This window comes from Muntiacus reevesi, chromosome 1, assembly GCF_963930625.1.
Source record: "Muntiacus reevesi chromosome 1, mMunRee1.1, whole genome shotgun sequence".
Lineage (NCBI taxonomy): Eukaryota > Metazoa > Chordata > Mammalia > Artiodactyla > Cervidae > Muntiacus > Muntiacus reevesi.
In genome coordinates, this window is record NC_089249.1 from 47548083 (window position 1) to 47567467 (window position 19385).

General features: G+C 52.6%; 1 protein-coding gene across 6 annotated transcripts in view; it reads left to right on the forward strand.

Moving 5' to 3' along the window:
- The first annotated feature begins 9192 nt into the window (after positions 1 to 9192).
- Positions 9193 to 19385, forward strand: part of CHD4 (chromodomain helicase DNA binding protein 4) — a 29692-nt gene continuing 19499 nt past the window's right edge. For 3 of the 6 annotated variants that reach the window (XM_065942118.1, XM_065942123.1, XM_065942126.1), the window contains exons 1-10: positions 9193 to 9351; positions 10198 to 10375; positions 13778 to 13899; positions 14095 to 14310; positions 14499 to 14617; positions 14741 to 14982; positions 16436 to 16563; positions 16830 to 16965; positions 17110 to 17288; positions 17447 to 17686. In XM_065942118.1, coding sequence (XP_065798190.1) covers positions 10276 to 10375; positions 13778 to 13899; positions 14095 to 14310; positions 14499 to 14617; positions 14741 to 14982; positions 16436 to 16563; positions 16830 to 16965; positions 17110 to 17288; positions 17447 to 17686 — 1482 coding nt within the window. In that variant the 5' untranslated portion in view covers positions 9193 to 9351; positions 10198 to 10275. The remainder of the gene's footprint in view (positions 9352 to 10197; positions 10376 to 13777; positions 13900 to 14094; positions 14311 to 14498; positions 14618 to 14740; positions 14983 to 16435; positions 16564 to 16829; positions 16966 to 17109; positions 17289 to 17446; positions 17687 to 19385) is intronic. The other 3 variants (XM_065942128.1, XM_065942132.1, XM_065942137.1) reach the window with 2 other exon arrangements.

Below are 19385 nucleotides of genomic sequence, written 5' to 3' on the forward strand. Positions count from 1 at the left end.
CCCCAGCATACAGAACAGTGTCTGGCGCCAAAGAAGTTCCTAATAAATATTTGTTGAAATGATGAACAGTTGAATCATTTTGCTTTTTTTAATTTATTTTTTATTGAAGTACAGTTGAATTACAATGTTGTGTTAATTACTGCTGTAATGAACAATTGGGCTTCCCCGTGGCTCAGTGGTAAAGAATCCCCCTGACCAATACAGAAGATATAAGTTTGATCTCTGGGTCGGGAAGATCCTTTGGAGGAGGAAATGGCAACCCACTCCAGTATTCTTTTTTTTTAATTCGACCCCATGAACTGTAACCTGCCAGGCTCCTCTGTCCATGGGATTCTCCAGGTGAGAATGCTGGAGTGGGTTGCCATTTCCTTCTCCACACTGCAATATTCTTGCCTGGAGAATCCCATGAACAGAAGAGCCTGGCAGGCTATAGTCCATGGGTCACAAAGATTTGGACGTGACTTAGCGACCCAACAACAAAATGAACAGTAGAACCTTGCTGTGAAGTAGTTTACTATCAAGCGTGGACCAAAGAACAAGTCAGCGATAGTTATTATTCAAGATGGAAGAATACAGCGGAAGGCACCGGCCATTAATTTATTGGGCACTAGACAGTCCCTGGAGGTTCTTGAGGGAAGTTCAGCCCACCCTGACACACTCTGTGGGATACACTACAGGGAAATGAGGTGGGGAGGAGTCTAAGGGGAAAGAAAGACAGGTGAGGGGGTTGATCCAGGAGGTGTGCATGCAGAGGAAGATGGAAATGAATTTTCTCCAGTGTGGACCCTCCATCGTTTAAGCTCCAGTGGACTGTTTCCCCACACTCAATGTATCCACAGGGTTTCCATGAGAACAGAGAGGCAAGAACAGATTCAGGAGGACTTACCTGGCGGTCCAGTGGTTAAGACTCCGTGCTTCCAATGCAGGGGGCTCTGGTTTGATCTCGAGTTGGGGAACTAAGATCCCACATGCTGCACAGTGCAGAGATTAGATTCTGGAGATGTTGCAGGCAGAGGAGGAATGAGCAGAAGCTGATACGAACAGGAAATTTAAGGACGCCTGCAGCCACTGCTATTTTCACAGGATCCCCCCATGGCTGGGTGGCCAATGTAATGGCAGCTACATGTGGGAAATCCAGAGACCACCCTGTGTCCAGAAGTTTACCTTTTGGGGGATTAGGAAAACCTAAAGGAGGAAAATGAGAAAAATCTCAGACACAGGGAGAAGTGCACGAACACATTGTAAAAATACTTTCTATGCAATTGGGCTTCCCCGTGGCTCAGCTGGTAAAGAATTTGCCTGCAATGCGGGAGACCTAGGTTTGATCCCTGGGTCGGGACCGGAGACAGGAAAGGCTACTCACTCCAGTATTCTTGCCTGGAGAATTCCATGGATTGTAGTATAGTCCATGGTGTCACAAAAAGTCAGACACACCTGAGTGACATTCACTTCACTTCATGCCAAGACCTTAGTTTTGTGCTCAAAATGCATTGTTTTATTTAATTATTACAGTAACCCTCTGAGTTAGGAATAATGATTACCCGCACTTTAGAGATGAAACATCCTGGAGGAGCTGAGGTCCTAAGGTCACACAACCAGGAAGTGGGACGGTGTCTCTGAGACTCCCAAACTCCTCTACTCTTCACAGAACACCCTACTGTATCTCCCCTTCCTTTGCAGCCCACTGTCTCATCCCTGGTTCCCTTACACTCACCGCTCCTTGGCGTCCTTTCCTCTCCTTCCCTCCTCATGTAAGCCACCACTCTCTCACCTTAAGTCCACTGTGTAGGGTGAGTGAGTTATCCTCCGTGTGCTCCTAACTCACTCACCCTACAACACACCAGCCCCTTCCCTCTCCACCTGCCTCCACCCCAGTGCAGAACCCACTGTGGCTGAGTGAGCGCTGAGAACAGGGCTCATTCATGGTTCCAATGGTGTTGGGCCCTAAAACATACCCCATCGAAGGTTCGGAAGGGGGTGGCTCAAGGGCAGCACCCAAAGCTGGACACCTTAGCCTTCATGCATCCCCTCCCCCACCTGGGATGTGCCCAACATCTCCAAGACAGCACTCCTGATTGTCCACCAACTAAACCAAAGAGGACACCACCCCTTGGTTCTCCTCAAGGTCTGTATCCTCTGTAGAATGGTCCGTCCATGTGGTGAAAGAAGCTGGGGGAAGAGTAACAATCACTTGAGATAAATTCAGGAGAACAAGGACAGATGCTTGTTAGTCCTGGAGCCTCTTGAGGGAAATCCCTGTGGGGTTGCCACCTGGAGTCCCCTGAAGAAAAGTGGAGGAGGAGGTTAACCTCACAGGGAGCCTTTCTTCTCCCTTCTTTCAGGAGACCCTGGAGATCAGGGAGGCTGGAGAACTGTCACCATGCTGTCTTTTCCAGAGAAGCACTGATAACACGCAGTGAAGCTTCTCCCAGGGGCTTGGAGAACCCCAAAGGCTCTCAGAACTCTGCCATCAAACAAACCTGGGTACTAATTTTGGCTCTGTCACTTCTTGGCAATGTGACCTTGGGAGTTGTTTGACCTCTCTGAACCTCTATTTCCCCATGAAATGGGGATCATAGCATCTACTTATTGGGTTCTGGTGAGGGTTAATGAGGTCACCTTTGAAAGGCACCTGAGAGACATCCCATAAGGGGGAGCTCTCTTTTCCAACCAGGGTCTGGGGAGGACAGGCCATTGGTGAAGTCAGCTTGTGATGCCCAAGGGGAGAGTTTCTGGAAGACAGCAAGGGTTCCAGGTGAATCCTCGCCCAGATGGAGCTCTGCCGGCAATCAGAACCAGGGCCAGGGATGGGTGAGAAAGGCAGGCGGGGCCAGCTTTCACGGTGCTTGGTCAGGAGGAGGCCCAGGCAGTGACTGGCCTGTCGCCCTCTGGGGGCACTCTCTCCTCACCGGCCCCTTGTCCATTGCACAGACAGAGAAGTGGGTGGGAAAGTGCCCGAATGGAGAGGAGAGGGGGCATGGGATGAAGAACCTAGCAGAGGAGAAAGGGCAAAAGAGGAGGCTGGAGGGGAAGTGAGGGCCCGGGCAGGCCCGGGTGGGGCCGGGAGAGGGGCCCAGGGCAGGAGGGCGGAAGGGAGACAGCCTGGGAGGGAGAGCGCCGAGGCGGGAGGAGGGAGGGACAGGGAGGGAGACCGGCGGCGCTGACACAGCCTCGATGTGTGGAACGGGCTGGGGTTTGGCCCACAGGTCAGGCGTCTGGCAGTATTATGGGATGGAGAGGCCTTAGGAGACAGGGAGAGTATTATGGGCTGGAGCAGCCTTAGGAGACTGGGGAATATTATGGGCTGGTGAGGCCCGGCTCCAACTGGAGGCGGGAGGAAGGGGTGCTGGGCGGGAAGGGGGGGTGGTGGTGGAAGGGAATATTATGGGCTGGAGGCCTCCTGCGACCAGAGGCAAGAGTATTATGGGCTGGCAAGGCCTTCGGTGGCCAGAGGGGGGAGCAGCGGGGGATGGCACCGGCTGCATGTGACTGAGGGGGGGGCCAAGTTGAGGGGGGTGGCGAGTGGGGGCTGGGGGAGCATATTATGGGATAGCTCTTTGTACCTACTGCGGGGACTGCTTCTCCAGAAGATATTATGGGATGTCGCGTGTGGGAGGGGGAGTGGGGCTGGGGGATTATTATGGGATGGTGGTGCAGAATGGGGAGGGCCTGAGGAGAGCTCCTCCGACCCCCCCACATTTTACTCTCTTGCCATCCTCTCTAAGGTCTGCCTTCTTCCGCACATGGCCTGAGGAGAACACCTGAAGTCCACCCCCCCCACTCTGGCTGTTTGAGCACCTCAACCCATCCTAGGCACCTTCCCTAACTAGCAGCCACCTCCGGGTGCTGAGGGGGAAGGGAACCCCCTGAGGATGGGGAGAAGGTCCCAGAGCAGGGTTGTGGTGGCCAGTGGGCCACAACTCCCACCTGTCCATGTCCCCTTGGCTCCCCATCCCCTTGGGTCACTCTCCTTCCCCTTGGCACTCCCTTCCACAAAGTGGGGGCCCTTGATCCTCCTCTCCTTCCCCCTCCCCTCCATTTCCTCTCCAGCTCCCTTCACAGCCGTAACCAGTAAAACAGGCGGCCAGCTATTATGGGATGGCTGCTCCCGGCAGCTCTGCAGGGAGGGGGCGGTCACCGCGGAATGTCTCTTGTGGGTGGCTATTATGGGATGGCCGCCTCTCTCTTTTTTTGGGGGGGTGGGGGCTAGCAAGGAGAAGGATTATTATGGGATGTGCCCAGCGCAGCTGGGTGGGGCTGTCCTGAGTAGGTGAAGCTCTGGGGAGGGGGGAGGGGGAAGGAAAGGAAGGAAGAGGGAGGGAAGGAGCTGGGGAGGGTGGGGTGAGCCCTGGAGCCAGACCTGAGGCCTGGCAAGAGTGACTGGCTGGAGAGGTTCGTCCGTGACAGCTGTTTGAAGAGGCCCCGGGGGCAGGCTGGAGCTAGCCGGAACTGAACCTCGGACACCTGGGTCCCTAAACAGCTTGTGAGCTACAAGGGCACTGAGTCCAGGCCTGCGGTGAGGAGGCCTGAGTTCTGGCTGGACTGTAGCTCAGGTAGGGGTCCGACCAGGGGAGCTGTGCCACCTTGCAGTCGCACCGGAGGAGCAAGACTGAGTTGGCTAATTCAGGACACACACGCGGTGGTTCCCCCAGCCCTGTACCACCTCCATCCTGCCTAGCCATCGGCCTGCACTGTCCCTGTGGCTTTTCTGTCCTATGTTGCTTTCCCAAACCCCCTTTTCTGACGGAGCAGAAACACTCTTCGATGTCTAGCGAACAGAGTTTCTGGGACTCAGAACAGAGATGGAGAGAGAACTACAGCGCATATGCTGAAAACTCCATGGACAACCCACTCTGTTATTCTAGGTTCTTCTGTACCACAGGGAGGGAAGCACAATACTAAGGTAACAGGCTAGAGGCTGTCCCCCTGGGTGCATTAATCAGAAGATTATCCCACCCTTAGTCTCTGTGGGCCAATCTCGCTGGTGGTTTATTTATAATTTATCTGGGCGGGGAGCCTGGGGCCAGGGTAGGGAGGGGGAGCACAGAGGCGGAAAGACCACAACAGTGACAGGAACATGCTAGCCCCCTGGAACTCAAGGAGAGAAGAACCTTTGACCTACTCCTTGTGGTGGTATCAGGGAGAGGTGGGGAGTAAGAGGAGCTGAGGGGTAAGTGGATACAACCTGCAGGATGGGGTAAAGGGCAGTGGTGGACAAAAGGGACCATGTGTGTCTCCACAGACAAGAAGCTGTCACTACCCACCCAGTTACAAAACTCTTCTGGTTTATGAATCTCTGTATATATCTCTTGGTGTATATATGGGAAGAAAAGGGTATGGGGCAGATGTAGACATTACAGAATGAAATTTGAAGCCCAGAGGCAGACTGGATCCCCTAAAGAAATGGGGAGAGAGGAGGGCATAATAATGCTCTGGCAGCTCTGTAGGTTAGTGAGAACTTCTTGAAAGGAGGTATATGGTACCTTAATGAAAGAGCTGCCTCCTGTCCCCTAAGTGAGGACGGCAGGGTTTACTCTTAGTCCTCAGAATAAGCATGAGGGAGGATGTACACAAATGAATGGGGCCCAACCCTGAAGACAAGAGAATTGAATGGGAAGACTAGGCAGCCTTGCAGAATGGGGGAAATAGCCTGTGTGCCAGAGTGGATGTGCCAAAAAGGTGGTCCAGGGAGTGAAGTCAGGCAGGAGCTGGGGGAAAGACCTGTCACCATCACTGGTGTTCTGCTTGGAAGCCTTTGTTGTTGTTCAGTCGCTTAGTGGTGTCTGACCCTTCACGACCTTGTCGATGGCAGCACCAGGCTTCCTTGTCCTTCACTGTTTCCTGGAGTTTGCTCAAACTCATGTCCATTGAGTTGGTGATGTTATCCAACCATCTCATCCTCTGCTGCCCCCTTCTCCTCCTGCCTTCAGTCTTTCCCAGGATCAGGGTCTTTTCCTGTTAGTCAGTTTTTTGCATCAGGTGGCCAAAGTATTGGAGTTTTAGCTTCAGCGTCAGTCTTTCCAGTGAATATTCAGGGTTGATTTCCTTTAGGATTGACTGGTTTGATCTCCTTGCAGTCCAAGAGATTTTCAAGAGTCTTCTCCAGCATCACAATTTGAAAGCATCAATTCTTCGGTGCTCAGCTTTCTTTATGCTCCAGCTCTCACATCAGTACATGACTACTGGAAAAACCATAGTATTGACTAGATGGACCTTTGTCCTTTGTCCACAAAGTGATGCTTGGAAGCATAGGGATGCTGATTTCCTGAAGCAAGTTTCTGCCTCTCCTGAATTCATCTCTCCTTGCCAGCTCTTCAGTCCTGAGGTTCCCAGAGGAGGGAGGGTTATCTGGCCAGGCCCTTTCTCTAGGGAAGTGAGATTAGAAGGGCGACACACTCACTTCTGGTCAGGAAGGGCCTCTCCTAGGAGGAAGTTCCGGTTGCTCTTCAACCTGTTGTACCCGCAAGGGCCTTGGACTTGTGTGAAAAAGGCACAGGAGAGTAGAGGAACATGTTATCTGACTCTGGGGTCTGGAGTGGGGGCAGCAAGGAAGTGGTGCTGAGATACTGGTTCTCACCCAGGTCCTGGTTCTCGGACTCAGGAAGAGGAAAAAGTGATAGGCTATAGGCTCAGGTTCTCTAAGGGCCAAAGAATTTTAAGACTGGGTTCTCTGACTTTCTTAGGTTAGGTCCCCAGGGTAGCTGCAGGGTAGGTACAGGTAAGGAAGGGAATGGTGTATTTCTGGAGGCTTCCTTGTGGCATTATGAATGAAAAAGCCATTCTGGGATGTTGACTTGTACATGGGAGGGGAAGATGGTGAGTATCACACAGTGATGACGGGTTTTTTTTGGGTGAGGGGGAGGATGGGACTTCAACAAGATGAGGATGGACGTAGTTGGAAGTGTTATGAGACTTCAGGATACAGAGTGAGAACATATAAATGAGAAACATGGGGCATTGGTCAGCAGGATTTGGTGTTCATGCTGTACTGAGTCGCTCAGTTGTGTCCAACTCTTTAAGACCCCATGGACTGTAGCCTGCCAGGTTCCTCTGTCCTTGGGGATTCTCCAAGCAAGAATACTGGAGTGGGTTGTCATGCCCTTCTCCAGGGGATCTTCCCAACCCAGGGATTGAACACAGGTCTCCCACATTTCCCGTGGATTCTTTACCGTCTGAGCCACTAGGGAAGCCCTTGGTGTTCAAACATAAAGATAATAATTCTGGCATGTTGCTGAGTCTCTCAAGAAGGAAGCACATGATGACATTATAGGGTTTCTGTATTAGAAGCACTTTGCTGGATGGATGGACTGTACTTTCCAATCAAAATCCCTTAGTACACAGGGAGCAGAGAGATTATCTTGACCATCCGTCTACATTGTAAATCCTCTGGAAGTACCTCCCAGGTCTAGAAGGACCACTGAGAATCTCTACTGGGATCTGATGTCTCCTGAGACCAGTTGGGATTTGTTTTATTCCCTGTGACAGGAAATTAGGAAATAGCACTGTTTCACTGACACCAGACATTCCATCTAGCCTCAGCATTTGATTGTTTGGGCTTCTTAAATTAGGGAGGCACTATGGTGCCCAGCTCTGTGCCTTGCTAGGTACTCCCTCAACATCTGTTGCATAAACATGAGTACAAGGAGAGCAAATCTTGGGTCTTCGTGAGCAGATGGCAAGATCCTCAGTTCACACCGTGGTGGGATGTCCATTTATAGGCATGAGAAATGGACTGCTTGACCTGGGGAGGTGGTATGGGATAAGGACTGCTGGAATGTTGAGAAATAGTCTTTAGGTGTGGGTTTGTAATTGTTATGGGATGCTTTGGGGTGAGCTAAACTTTATGTGAATGTCTCATCTGGTCAGTATGGTATTCGGTTGGTCTTACTGAAAACTCACCTGAAGGTAAGTGTCTGGAGAACACCTGGGTTTTGGTGGGACTGGGTGGGGTCCTAGGTTGACTCTCAGTTCTGGGTGTTTGGAAATGATGGATGAGGAAAGCGAGGGTCCATCTTAAACATCAAGAGGCTTTGTGCCAGGACACTGCTTTGGCTCATTAAGGGATGAAGGTGTGTACAAGTTGGGGCGGGGACAGGGCAATGTGGGTAGCCCGCTTCACCCTCTCTGGTGTGGGTGTTAGAACAGACTGACAGCCTTGGAGATGGGGGAGGTATGAGTATGAATATTATGGGATGTCTGGCTGGAAAGGTATAGGGGTGGTGGAATGGAGGTGAAGCATTATGGGATGTGACTCGGGGTTGTGCTGGGAGTATTATGGTATGTCTGGTTGACCACGAGTTCTTTGCAATTGTTATGGGCTGTCCGTGTGTGGGTGGAGGAGTGAAATGATGGGATATCTTTCCAGTGTTAGAGGAAAGGAGATTAGTTGTCCATCTGTGGGGTGACGGTAGGGCCGTTGATCATTATGGGATATCTCTCTGATGGGGAGGAGTGGTTATTAAGGGCTGTGGAACTAGAATGAATGTGTGGAGTCTGGGGGTCGTGTTGTGATGATCTAGCCTGCAGGGGCTGAGGGCAGCGCCAGGGGGTGGGTTATTATGGGATGTCAGTACTGAAAGTGGGAGACTGATTATTACGGGATGTGTGTGGGAGGAGGCCGAAGTGTCCGTTGATGGGGGGGGGTGAGTTTCTGACTATTATGGGATATCAAACTGGGGGTGGATGAAGAGTGGTTATTATGGGATGTCTGTGGGGGATGGGGATGAGTATTATGGGATGTGAGGCTGAAGGGCTGGGACGGGTGCTTATTATGGGATGGCCATGGGAAGAGAGAGGTGACGAATTATTATGGGATGTTAGCGTTAGGGCCAAGAGTGAAGAAGTTGGCAAAGGATAGCTATTATGGGATGTCGAGGGGTGGGGATAAAGGGTTAGTTGCAAAAGGTCTGCAATATCATGAGATGTCAACAACCCTGGCATGTATGTGTATGGTGTGTGTGTGCGTGGGGTGGTAGTGGTGGTGGGGGGGGTGGTGTCCGTGTGTATTATGGGATGGCCAGGAGGTGGGTGGTTGCCCGGGTGACACGCGCGCGCGCGCGCTCGAAGGGGGCGTGGCCAGTGGTTGCCGGAGCGACGAGGGGGCGGGGGTTGCCCGGGAGACCTAGGGAGGAGGGTGGCGGTAGTGGAGGGGGGGTTGGAGTTGGTTGAGGTTATTATGGGCTGTCCGTGGGGGGCGGGGCCTGTGCGGTGGGATTTCCCGGCCGGTGTTTCGGGCCCTTTAAGAGGCGACGCCGGAGCCGGAGCCATTTTCCCCCCTTCGGCCGCGGCGAGGAGGAGCCGGAGCGGGAGTGACACCGGGCCGGACCCAGCGCGACCTGCGGCGGCTCCGGGGTGAGGAGAGCTCGGGGTTCCTAAAGAGACGACCCTCTCAGCCCGACCAGCCCCGAGGGTCTTTCCTCCACCCAGTTGCTCCTCGGGTGTCCCCCGACCCGCGGACCGCCCCCTGCCCCGGGAGCGGATCCTTCCTCTCCCTGCCCCGCAGTGCGCCCAGCCCCCGCCCTCTCCCGACCCTAGTCTCGCTCCCAGCGACTCCCACCACGGACTCGGCCTCCCACAATGCCCGGCGCCCCCCTCGCCCTCTGCTCACTTGCCCCCCGGGACACGTGGCTCGGCCCCCTGCTCGGTGGGAGCGCCGGCCCCCCACGCCCCTACCTCCAGCCCCCCGGAGCGCCGAGCCTCCACGCCCCCTCGTCCCCGCGGCTCCTCCGGAGAGCCCGAGTTGTCCCAGAGGACAGCCTTTGGAGAGCTGCCCTGTCTGGGGACTGGCCCCTCCCCAGGCGCAGGGAGGCGCCCCCCCACCCCCAAGTGACCTTGTGTCCCCGAGCGCCTCGCCGCCGGCTGCCTCCCCCGGGCCCCCCCCCCCCCCCCGCCCCGCGCCGCGGCCACTCGGACCCCCTCCCCAGTCACGCCCGGCTCCGTCCAGCGGCCGCTCCCCTCCCCACGCCGGCACCGGCCTGCCCTCGGGGGCGCCGCTCTCTCTGGTCTGGGGGGCTGCAGTCGGGGAGCCAGCTTCCGGGCCGCCCCCGGGAGTGTGGAACTAAGTTCAGCCTGAGTGGTTCGGGTGCCCTGCTCGGGTGGCTGAGGGGGGGCCGGGGTGGGCGGAAAGCGCGGCGGGGTGGGGGAGGGGGCCGTGCGCGTCACTGACTGTTCTCTTTCTCTCCCCCCTCCCCCGCACAGTGACTCGGGCCAGTGTCGAGGGCCCCAGGCCGCAGGCAGGAGCAGCTGGGCCAGTTCCCTGGCCGGGAGCGGAAGGGGATGGCGTCGGGCCTGGGCTCCCCGTCCCCCTGCTCCGCGGGCAGCGAGGAGGACGACATGGATGCACTTTTGAACAACAGTCTGCCCCCACCCCACCCAGGTAACACCTTCCCCCAGGGCCCCCGGGCAGGAAGGAGCCATCTGGGCCCTCCCTAGTGACTGTGGAGAGGCAGGGTTGAGTTTCTGGGCTCCCACCGTGCAGCCTGAGGTGGAGGGCATCCGCAGGGAGTGGTTCCCTTCTGCGGAGCTCCGGTGCGAGGGGGGTGGAAGCCATGTGCCTCCTGGGCTCCGCGGACCGCGGTGCAAGCTTGCTGCACTGTCTTCGGGAACGCTCTGCGGATCCGGGTCGATGGAACTCTCGGGGCTGGGAGGCTTTGCCTGGTGTGGGACCCCGAAGGACTGCAGGTGGCTGGGACCCCTGGAGGTTGGGCGCGGTGGCAGCGGCGGTGAGGGGGTTGAGGATTGCTCTTGGAGGAGACCGTCAGAGCATCTTTTAGCAGGATCTTGTGGTTGCTGCTGTGGAAAAGAAAGGCAGTGCGGGTTACTCTCTGATTATTTTTAGCTTCTGATCAGTTACCGGCTTTCTGTGCAGTTTCAACTGTGTGAAGTTTGAATTTGCGCTCCTCAACTGGGATCTAGAGCGCTTTAAGTCAGGCAGATTGCTGGAATATTAAGAGTGAGGCTGGGGTAGGATGTCATAGCCTGCAGGATACATTAGGAGGGGCAGAAAGAAGGCAGGTGATACCCTGGGCACCCCTCTTTCCCTGGCAAGTCGGTTTAATCCTGGCTTTTTTCCCAGAAGGCTCTGCCCTGCTCAGGTAGCTTGGGGTTTGGGCTGGTGGTGTGAAGTGTTTGTGTAGGTGTGTTGGGGGTTGTGCTGTCTGTGATTTGGGGTGGCTCCTTGGACTGGCCAAACCCGAATTGTTTTAATCACCCTGCCTGATTGGAATGACTCTTGTCTATCCTCAAATGATGATTGTTGTCACGTTTCTAAAGTGGATCTCTGTCTCTTCTGTCCTTTCTTCAGAGCATCTAGCTAAGTCACCTACTTGTTTCCTTCATCTTTTTGTCTACCTGCCACTTCTTCATCTTCTCTGTGTGTATTTTTAAGTTGGGATCCTGCTGTCTCTGTTTTTGTTTCCCAGCAAACATCTTTCCCTTTTACCTTCTCTCTCCTTAGCTCCAGCTGCAAGCTGAGGTGGTCTGGGAAAGATACTTCCACATTTGGCACTTTCTTAGTTGGAAGTCTTCACTTCCGCCCAAGACCACTTAGGAGAGAGGGTCAGTGTTCTTGTTGAATCTTCAGCTGCTGGGATCAGAAACTGAGGCTTGAATTCTGTCACCATGGAGGGCATGGTGGCAGATTTCTGTGCTGTGGCCCAGGATGCGGGGGAGGGTGGTAGTGGTGAGAGGATCCTGTCCTTTTTAGGGGGGGCATGAGAAGCAGCAGTGCCGTCCAGCTTGTGCTGGCTCCTCATCTGGGGCTGCCCCTGTGTTGACTGGGAACAGTGTGGGCTCCCAGGGTGAACTCTGCCCCAAGCTGTAGTGTGACCCAGTTTTTCCACCTGCCACACCCCATTCCTGCCCCTCTCCCAAATCTTCCTCTATATCAGCCAGTTTGCCTCTTGCTAGGTCAGCACATCTGCCTGAGAAGTTGGAGGGTCTTCTGTGGATGGAAGGGGGTCCCCTTTGCCTATGTGAATTGTCCCAGTCTCCACTTCCAGCTTTGATGGTGACTCTTAGAGATGTGACTGACTGGGGACAAGGACAGTACAGGGATGCCTTGGAAGAAGGGCTTAAGAAAATGGTTCTTTCTGCTGAGATCCAAGCTGGTGTTCCATTCCCAGGGGAATGGGAGGGGCTGTCTTGTGCCTGGCCTGATCCCCGGCTGAGAGGGAAAGGGGGAGGCTGATGGCGCTTTGTCCAGTGTGTCTTGCTCCCCAGTATCTGCTCCTCGCAGTAAGGGCGGAGTCAGAGGCGTTTTCGGGCCAGTTCTGGGGGGTCAGGAGCTAAGAACCTGTGTAGGAGGCTATTGTCCACTATTCTAGGTGCTGCTCCCTTTTTCTCAGCCGGTTGGATAGGTGGTGGCCTGTAACCTTGTTAGAGGTGCTTTAGGATCTGTGGCCTGCACTCTGGGTAGAGGTGATGAGGAAGTTGAGTTTCAGAGACTTCCTGTGGGCTTCCATCCCTCAAGGAAGGCCAACCTTTTGGGTGTCAGAAAGAAGGTTGTGTACTCTGACACAGTACCACCAAACTTTTGTTAAATCTTAGCTCTGATGATTGAAATCCTAATGATTGAGGGAGTAACTCAGGCCCTCATGTGGTGTCACCCTTCAAGGTGTCTTGGGTTTCCTTGCCTAGGACATGAGAATGGCATCTTGAGAACTGTGTCATCCCAGGGTAGTGTTAGGAGAGGTGGCGTTTGGACATGGGACCAGGTGATCATTTGGGAAATCTATGAGGGTAGTCTTTCCCCCTCCGGCTACCTCTCTCCACCCTACCCCCCTCCCCTGCCACTTCCTGTCTGTCCTCTGTTGGCAGCTGGGTGCCCTGAGCTGGCTTCTGTGGTCAGGAGCCATTTTCCCTCTCCTCAGTGGGTGAGGCATTCCCTCCTCCTCTCCACTCCCTTCTCCACTCCCCCCTCCTTGGGCGGGGGTGGCTTGGGAAGGAGGGAGGAGGGAGCTGGTGCGCCGGTATGAATGTCTGTTACAAAGGAAGCTGCTTCCTGGCCTTCTCCTCCCCTCTCGGTGCCCCTTCCCACCTATGCCTGCCCTGGAGCTCTCAGCATTACCCCAGGCTTTGTGTGTGCTCCCAGCCGGCCGGAGGCGGAGCCAGATGGGAGGAGGAGGGGGGGGGGATGGTGACAGCTGGGCTGATTTGGGCCCCTGGGGAGAAGAGGCTACTGACCCAGGAGAAGCTGGGAAGGAACAGTGGAGCTGGAGATGGGGAAGGGAAGTCCGGTTTGGGAGTGGGCATGATACTAGGCTGGCAGCTGAACCTGGGGCTTAGAGGTTCTGGTGGTTTTGAGCAGTGACGAGCCAAAGGGGCTTAGTGAAGGATGTGAAGGTTTCCGGGACCACTGAGCAGGTACTGTTCTGGAAATGTGCCAAGGGTGTTGTCTTTGGTTTTGGTCTTCTGGGTAGGATCTTTCATTCTCATTCTTGGTCACTGGAATACAGGAGGGCTGGACCTGTTTCTTTTCCTTGGTTAACTGTATGTAGCTTCATTCGGCTGCCCTGGGGAACATATAGAGGACTTCTGCTCAGGGTCTGGGCAGCTGCCCGAGGTGGGCCCGGTTTGGCCCTGCAGGCCTGTTTCAGGGATCTCCAGCTCTCTGTTTCTGTCCTGAGTATCAGCTTCCATTGGTGGCGTGCGTAGCAGCTCTCTTCGGTGGAATCTGGGACAAGAGGTGGGGGAATCAAGTCTAAAGCCTCTGGATTAGGCACTAACCTTTTGCTATTGATCTCTTCCCTGCTTACCATTCTTTGCTAAATAAATGTAGAAAACGAAGAGGACCCGGAAGAGGACTTGTCAGAAGCAGAGACTCCAAAGCTCAAGAAGAAGAAAAAGCCTAAGAAACCTCGGGACCCTAAGATCCCTAAGAGCAAGCGCCAAAAAAAGGAGGTGAGTGGGTGACTGATGTCATGGGGAGTAGGAGGAAGGCAGGAGGAGCCCTGAGAAGGGCTGGAGGGCTGGGGCCTTCGCTTGCTGGCCCTAGAGTGGGGGGCCAGGTCCCAGGCGTCGCCTCGGGGCTCTCCTGAGGTCAGCATGTGTGTAGCATGTGTGTGTCTGTCTCCCTCTCCCCCTTCCCTGCTCCAGCGTTTGCTCTTATGCCGGCAGCTGGGGGACAGCTCTGGGGAGGGGCCGGAGTTTGTGGAGGAGGAGGAAGAGGTGGCCCTGCGCTCAGACAGCGAAGGCAGCGACTACACCCCTGGGAAGAAGAAGAAGAAGAAGCTGGGCCCTAAGAAGGAGAAGAAGAGTAAATCCAAGCGGAAAGAGGAGGAGGAGGAGGACGAGGATGACGACGACTCGAAGGTGTCTGCATTTCCACCTTCTTCTCTGTCCTTTGCTTCCCAGACACTGCTGCCCCTGAGATTGAGTTCTTTCCTCCTGTTTCTAATGATTTGCTCTTACCCTGGGACTTGCCAGCCTTAGTTGCAGCTCAGATTCCTCTGGTGAGTGTGGGCACTCGGAGTCAAGCCTTGACCCTGCTCTCTCTGCAGGAGCCTAAGTCATCCGCTCAGCTCCTGGAAGACTGGGGCATGGAAGACATTGACCACGTGTTCTCTGAGGAGGATTATCGCACCCTCACCAACTACAAGGCCTTCAGCCAGTTTGTTCGGTAAACAGGAGGGTCTTGGGGATGGGGTGGAGTGCACTTCTGTCATCTCTTCTTACCTCCACCCCCATCTTTTATGTTTTGTTTTTGAAGTTTTCCTTTCTGTTCCTGCCATTTCTCCCCCAGGCCCCTCATTGCTGCCAAAAACCCCAAGATCGCCGTCTCCAAGATGATGATGGTTTTGGGCGCAAAGTGGCGGGAGTTCAGCACCAACAACCCCTTCAAAGGCAGTTCTGGGGCTTCTGTGGCAGCAGCGGCAGCAGCGGCAGTGGCCGTGGTTGAGAGCATGGTGACAGCCACTGAAGTGGCACCGCCTCCACCCCCTGTGGAGGTGCCTATCCGCAAGGCCAAGACCAAGGAGGGCAAAGGTGAAAATGGGACCCAGTGGAAGTGGGGGGTAGTGTGGTTGGCAGATGTGTGGATGCGCTGTTCTGTCAGCCGAAAGATGGAAGCTAGAAGGGAGGGATGAATCTTGGATCAGGAGGGAAATTTGGGAAGCTCAGTGTAGAAATGTTTTAGGTGGGGCGTATTTTGTTGGATTGGCCAAAAAGTTCCTTCAACTTTCCATAAGATGGCTCTAGTTTCGCTTAGTTGTCCTTTTTGTTTTTTTTTTTTGGTTGTCTTTAACTTCATTTGAAACAGTTTTGATAGATCGTATTGTGATGGTTGTCATATCAGTGTGCATTAAAAAAAAAAAAAAAACCTACCAAAATTTAAGTTTTGTGTAGTCATTTTACTATTGAAGACAAGAGAAGAAAGGCAACATTTTGGCATATTATGCTTTATTATTTCAAGAACGGTGAAAAAACAACTGAAACACAAAAAAAGATTTGTGCAATATGTGGAGAAGGTGCTGTGACTGATAGAACGTGTCAAAAGTCATTTACAAAGGTTCGGGCTGGAGGTTTCTCGCTGGACGATGCTCCATGGTTGGGTAGACCAGTTGAAGTTGATAGCTATCAAATCAAGACATTAATTAAGAACAGTCAATGTTGTATACCACATGGGAGATTGCTGACATACTCAAAAAATCCAATCATGTACTGAAAATCATTTGCACTGGCCTGGTTTTGTTCATCACTTTCATATTTGGGTTCCATGTAAGTTAAATGAAAAAAATCTTAACTGTATTTCCATATGGAATTCTCTACTTAAACGTAACAAAAAAATTCCATTTTTAAAACAAATTGTGATGGGCAATGAAAAGCGGATGCTGTACAGTAATGTGGAGCAGAAGAGATCCTGAGGCAAGTGAAATGAACCACCACCAACCACATCAAAGACTGGTCTTCATCCTAACAAAGGTGATGTTGTGTATGTGGTGGGATTGGAAGGGAGTCCTTTATTATGAGCTCCATCAGGGTAAGGCAAGATTGCACGTTTCTTTGATGACAAGGCAAAAACTGTTATAACCTGGCTGGGAAGTTCTGATTCATCCAACCCTATTAATCAGACATTGCACCTTCAGATTTCCATTTATTTTGATCTTTACAAAATTCTCTTACTAGAAAAAAGTTCACTTCCCTGCAAGACTGTAAAAGGTACCTAGAACAGTTTTTTGCTCAAAAAGACAATAAGTTTTGGGAAGATAGAAATAATGAAGTTGCCAGAAAAGTGGCAAAAGGTAGTGGAACAAAATGATGGATACATTGTGCAATAAAGTTCTCCAAGGTGAAAAATGTGTCTTACTTTTACTTAAAAAGGCACTTTTTGGCCAACCCAGCAGAAATACTTTGGGTGGAGAATATTTCCTTTTCCCCATGTTCTGCTCTCTTATGGGTGTTTGGACTGCATGATCACACTTGCTTTCTCCTGATTCAGGTCCCAATGCTCGGAGGAAGCCCAAGGGCAGCCCTCGTGTTCCCGATGCCAAGAAGCCTAAACCCAAGAAAGTAGCTCCTCTGAAAATCAAGCTGGGAGGTTTTGGTTCTAAGCGGAAGAGATCCTCGGTGAGCTCCCAGCCTGTCCCTGTCCGCTGGTGATGGTGCCTTAGCCCGTGGAGAGGATGGTGTCTTAGTTCAGGGTTCACCTTTCACGGTGGCTGCTGAAGTATGTGGGGAGTTGGTCATAGAACAGGGCTCTAGGCTTGCTGTGTAAGTCCTTGCTGTGATTCCAGTGCCCCGAGTGAAAGAGCAATTCCCTTGCCTGCCTTCTCCACCACTCTCTCCTTCCCCTTGGCCTGAATCTTGAGCCGTATTTCTTCTCACCCCATTAGAGTGAGGACGACGACTTAGATGTGGAGTCTGACTTCGATGACGCCAGTATCAATAGCTATTCTGTTTCTGATGGTTCTACCAGCCGCAGTAGCCGCAGCCGCAAGAAACTGCGGACCACAAAGAAGAAAAAGAAAGGTGTGCTGCTTTTCTGTATCAATATGTGATAGGCTGAGGGGAATGATTGGGGAGGCATCTCCCTAAGGAGATGGGGCCTGGGCTTCGGGGGTGGGGGGAGGTGGTCGTTTTCTAATAACTGGGCTTTCCCTCTTCCTTGCCCAGGCGAGGAGGAGGTGACTGCTGTGGATGGTTATGAGACAGACCACCAGGACTATTGTGAGGTGTGCCAGCAAGGCGGAGAGATCATCCTGTGTGACACGTGTCCCCGCGCGTACCACATGGTCTGCCTGGACCCAGACATGGAGAAGGCGCCAGAGGGCAAGTGGAGCTGCCCACACTGCGTGAGTGCCCAGCCTTAAGAGGGGAGGGTCTGGGCAGGAGGAGACATGCTGGTGCTGCTGGCTGTGGGCTTTGGGATGCTCTTGGAGGGATGCTGGGTGTGGTCCAGCTGGGCGGGTGGGGGGTGGTTGTAACCTGACTCTGTGGTCCTCGACTTCAGGAGAAGGAAGGCATCCAGTGGGAGGCAAAGGAGGACAATTCGGAGGGTGAGGAGATCCTCGAGGAGGTTGGGGGAGACCCTGAAGAAGAGGATGATCACCACATGGAATTCTGTCGGGTCTGCAAGGATGGCGGGGAGCTGCTCTGCTGTGACACCTGTCCTTCCTCCTACCACATCCACTGCCTAAACCCCCCCCTCCCAGAGATCCCCAACGGCGAATGGTTGTGTCCCCGCTGCACGGTGAGTGCCTGGCCCCAACTGGGGTCAGCTGAGGGAGGTGTGGATCAACCCAAGGGTTCACCCCTGTTCTGTGTGGGCATCTCCAGGCTGAGGTGCAGGAGAGGCCACTGGAGGGCTGGAGGCCTTTGAGCCCCAAAACCAGGGTTTTCCTTCTTTTGTGGTCCTGGGATGTCTTTCTCCTGGGAAGCTATAGGACTGACTTCCAACAGAGCTGATGCTTTGCCTATTCTCCCAAGTGGGATGTAGCCCAGGACATCTTTTCTTGTCTTGATACCAGCCTCGAGGTCTTGGTAGCTTAGTCATATAACAGGGCCTCTTATTGCTGTTACTAGGTTGGTGCAAAAGTAAATGAGGTTTAGCACTGTTGAACTTTGCCATTTGATAATTGGAATACATTCTTAAATGTGGTTGTGTTATACATCATTTTAATGCATATTTCTTGGTTTATGTTTTTTGTAACGACGTTATTTTATGTGTATTTTAAGCTGTGGAAATGATGTTAGACAAAAAGCAAATTCAATCAATTTTCTTATTTGAGTTCAAAATGAGTCATAAAGCAGTGGAGAAAACTCGCAACATCAACAGCACACTTGGCCCAGGAACTGCTAACGAATATACAGTTCAGCGGTGGTTTAAGAAGTTTTGCAAAGGGGATGAGAACTTTGAAGATGAGTGTAGTGGCCGGTCATGGGATGTTGACAGTGACCAACTAAGAGTAATCATCAAAGCTTATCCTCCCTCTTAAAACTACATAAGAAGTTGCTGAAGGACTCAACATCAACCATTCTATGGTGTTTCGGCCTTTGAAGCAAATTGGAAAGGTTTGGAAGTGTCGTCTCTTCTCTTATTCTATGCAACAATGATGAACCATTTCTCAGTCAGACTGTGATATGCAACGAAGAGTGTATTTTATACAATAACTGGCAACAACCAGCTCATGATTGGACTGAGAAAACGCTCCAAAGCACCTCCCAAGCCAAATTTGCACCAAGAAAAGGTCATGGTCACTGTTCAGTGGTCTGCTGCCGGTCTGATCCACTACAGCTTTCTGTATCCCAGTGAAACCATTACATTTTGGAAGTATGCTCTGCAGATCGATGAGATGCACTGAAAACTACAACGCCTGCAGCCAGCATTGGTCAATGAAAGTGTGTTAGGTGCTCAGTAGTGTCCGACTCTATGCAACCCCATGAACTATAGCCCACCAGGCTTGTCTGTCCGTGGGATTTCCCAGACAAGAATACTGGAGTGGGTAGCGATTTCCTTCTCCTGGGGATGTTCCCGACCCAGGCTTTGAAGCCTAGTCTCTTGCATTGCAGGCAGATTCTGTACTGTCTGAGCTACCAGACCAGCAATGAAAGGGTCTGATTCTTCGCCATGACAGCACCCAATCATACATGACATAATCAACGCTTCAATCAAAAAATTGATGTTCAATCAGTGTTGAACATCATGTGGTGTTCAGACAGTGTTCAATCAGAAAGTTGAACAAATTGGGCTTCAAAATTTTGCCTCATCTGCCATATTCACCTGACCTCTACTTCTCTTTCTCCTGACTACTACTTCTGCAAGCAGCTTGACAACTTTTTGCAGGGAAAATGCTTCCACAACCAGCATGATGTGGAAAATGCTTTCCAAGAATTCATTGAATCCCGAAGCCTGGATTTTTACGCTACAGGAATAAACTTACTTCTCATTG